This window comes from Rhinichthys klamathensis, unplaced genomic scaffold (genome assembly GCF_029890125.1).
Source record: "Rhinichthys klamathensis goyatoka isolate OS25496 unplaced genomic scaffold, OSU_Roscu_1.1 h1tg000366l_1, whole genome shotgun sequence".
Taxonomy (NCBI): domain Eukaryota; kingdom Metazoa; phylum Chordata; class Actinopteri; order Cypriniformes; family Leuciscidae; genus Rhinichthys; species Rhinichthys klamathensis.
The window spans coordinates 1,022,501-1,025,000 of NW_026606875.1; the positions used below are offsets into that span (position 1 = coordinate 1,022,501).

At 38.3% G+C, this 2,500-nt stretch overlaps 1 protein-coding gene across 1 annotated transcript in view; it reads right to left on the bottom strand.

Annotated features, from left to right (window-relative positions):
* Positions 1-393, bottom strand: part of syap1 (synapse associated protein 1) — a 21,650-nt gene extending 21,257 nt beyond the window's left edge. Inside the window, exon 1 of the mRNA XM_056233312.1 lies at positions 104-393. Coding sequence (XP_056089287.1) covers positions 104-233 — 130 coding nt within the window. The 5' untranslated portion in view covers positions 234-393. The remainder of the gene's footprint in view (positions 1-103) is intronic.
* Between the last annotated feature and the right edge of the window lie 2,107 nt (positions 394-2,500).

The window sequence follows — 2,500 nt, forward strand, 5'->3', positions numbered from 1 at the left end:
TCAGTGCCATAATTAACATTGACCAAAGCATGATTTGTTCTCCTGGTATATCTGAGCTTCCACAGATGATATATATATGGTTTTATGCAGTTTAATGTCTCACCGCCGAGTCCTTTGGCCTGTGACTCCACAGTCTCTGTGTTTATGTTTTTCTCCTCTACTGTTTCCGGTTTCTCGGTCTTCTCTTCATTCTCCAGTTCTCCGGACAGCCACGAGCTCCAGCCCTTGAACATGCTGCTGTCTTTCAGTCTCTCTGCGGTGAAATAAACGATCTCTGCTCGTTTTAATCAGGATAATTAATAATTTTACTCCATGTCTCACACACATCCGCACTGGGCCACATCAACAACAGCATCTGAGCGCTTCCTCGGTCCTCGTACAGAAGCGGTTTCTGCGGCTCCACAGCGACACCTGCCGCCTGGAGGAACGACTGAGCGCCACTAGCGGGCACGATAAACATGTTTCATCTGTTGTGAAATCGTCTGATTATGATTTCACTTTTTTAACTTTAGTTAGTGTGTAATGTTGCTGTTTGAGCATAAACAACATCTGCAAAGTTACAACGCTCAAAGTTCAAAGCAAAGGGAGATATTTTATTTGACAGAAATCGCTTTTTAAGGACTACAACAAACGGCTGGAAGGAACTACACGAGCTTCCTCCCGGGTTAGTGACATCACTAACCCTAAAACTTACATAAACCCCGCCCCCGGAACACGATTTATAAATTATCAAGACAGAATATGATAATCAATGACTAGAAGATAACTATACACATAAGCTAAATAAATTCATCAACTAACCATTCAGAAATGTTGTCTACATATTGTGTGTGTGAGGTAATCAAAGCTGCTACAAGCTCTTTTCCCAGAGCAGCAGCTCATTTGCATTTAAAGGGACAGACACAAAAACACTTGTGACAAAAGTGACTTTAACGTGCTGTAAAAAAGCTAAACATTTTTTTTGCTACAATAGAAAAATATGGCTTGAAAAGTAAACCTATTGTTCAATGAAAATTAAAATAAAAAAATGTGTAGAAAAATATGTATTACTTTATTTTGGCCCCACATATACGGATGTTAACCAGTCTAATTTATTATATATTATATTTGTCATATTGTTAGTTTAACTGCTTCTATTGCTCTCCTCATTTGTAAGTCGCTTTGGATAAAAGTGTCTGCTAAATGATTAAATGTATATTAATAATATATTAAGTAAAATTAACTACAGTAGTCAACATTTGAAGTGGATCAAAACCTTTCATCAAAGTTATACATGAATTTTGAACAATACCCGTTCTTGTCTTAGGACAACTGACAACTTTTTTCTGTATTTTACTTTTTACTATAAAATATAATAAGTGATACAAATAAAAAGTAAATAGTATATAAATAGTAATAGGTAAATAAGTAAATAGTAAAAAATAAAAGTTTATATTTTATTCCGTGGTGGAACTACACTTTCTAACACAGATGTTTACAGATGAAATGCAGATGTGGAGCAAGAAACACATTACGTTCTCAAATCAAATCCAAAGTGTTTTGACTTCTGATGTTATCTGACTTTAGTCCACAAAGAAGCTTTAATCTGAAGTCGATATAATGAAGCATCAGGAACTTCATTAATCTCCAAAGCACCATATCAACTCAAGAACCTCATGGACAGAAACTCAAAAACCACTGAAGAACCTTGTAAACCAGCACCATTTTAATGGGTTCATTATACTTAAAATGTTTTAATCTGATTTTCTGTTATTAAGACATCAAACAATGAGCTTATAAGCTAATAAAAGCTAATAAAAGCTAATAAGCTGTTGCTAAGTGGTTTTTAGGGTGTTCTGAGCAGTTGCTGTGTCATTGCTACAGTGTTTTAGATGGTTGCCAGGGTGTTGCTATATGGTTGCTATGGTGTTCTGGTTTGTTGATAGGCTGTTGCTATGTGGTTTTAGGGTGGTATGAATGGTTGCCAGGTCATTGATATGGTGTTTTGAGTGGTTACCAGGGTGTTGCTATAGTTTATGGTTGCTATGGTGTTCTGGACGGTTGATAGGGTGTTGCTATGTGGTTTTTATGGTGTTCGGAGAGGTTGCCGGGTCATTGATATGGTGTTTTGAGTGGTTGGCAGGGTGTCGCTACAGTATACGGTTGCTATGGTGTTCTGGTTGGTTGATAGGCTGTTGCTAAGTGGTTTTTAGGGTGTACGGAGCAGTTGCCAGGCCATTGCTATGATGTTTCAGATGGTTGCTAAGGTGTTGCAATGTCGTTGCTACGGTATTCTGAGTGGTTAACAGGGTGTTATGTAGTTCCTATGGTGTTCTGGTTGGTTGATGGGCTGTTCCTATGTGGGTTTTAGGGTGTTCTGACCGGTTGTCAGGTCAATGCTATGGAATCGGGTGGTTGCCAAAGTGTTGCTATGGTGTTTGGTTGGTTGATAGGCTGTTGCTATGTGGTTTTTAGGGTGTTCTGACCGGTTACTGGGTCATTTGGGTGGTTGCCAGGGTGT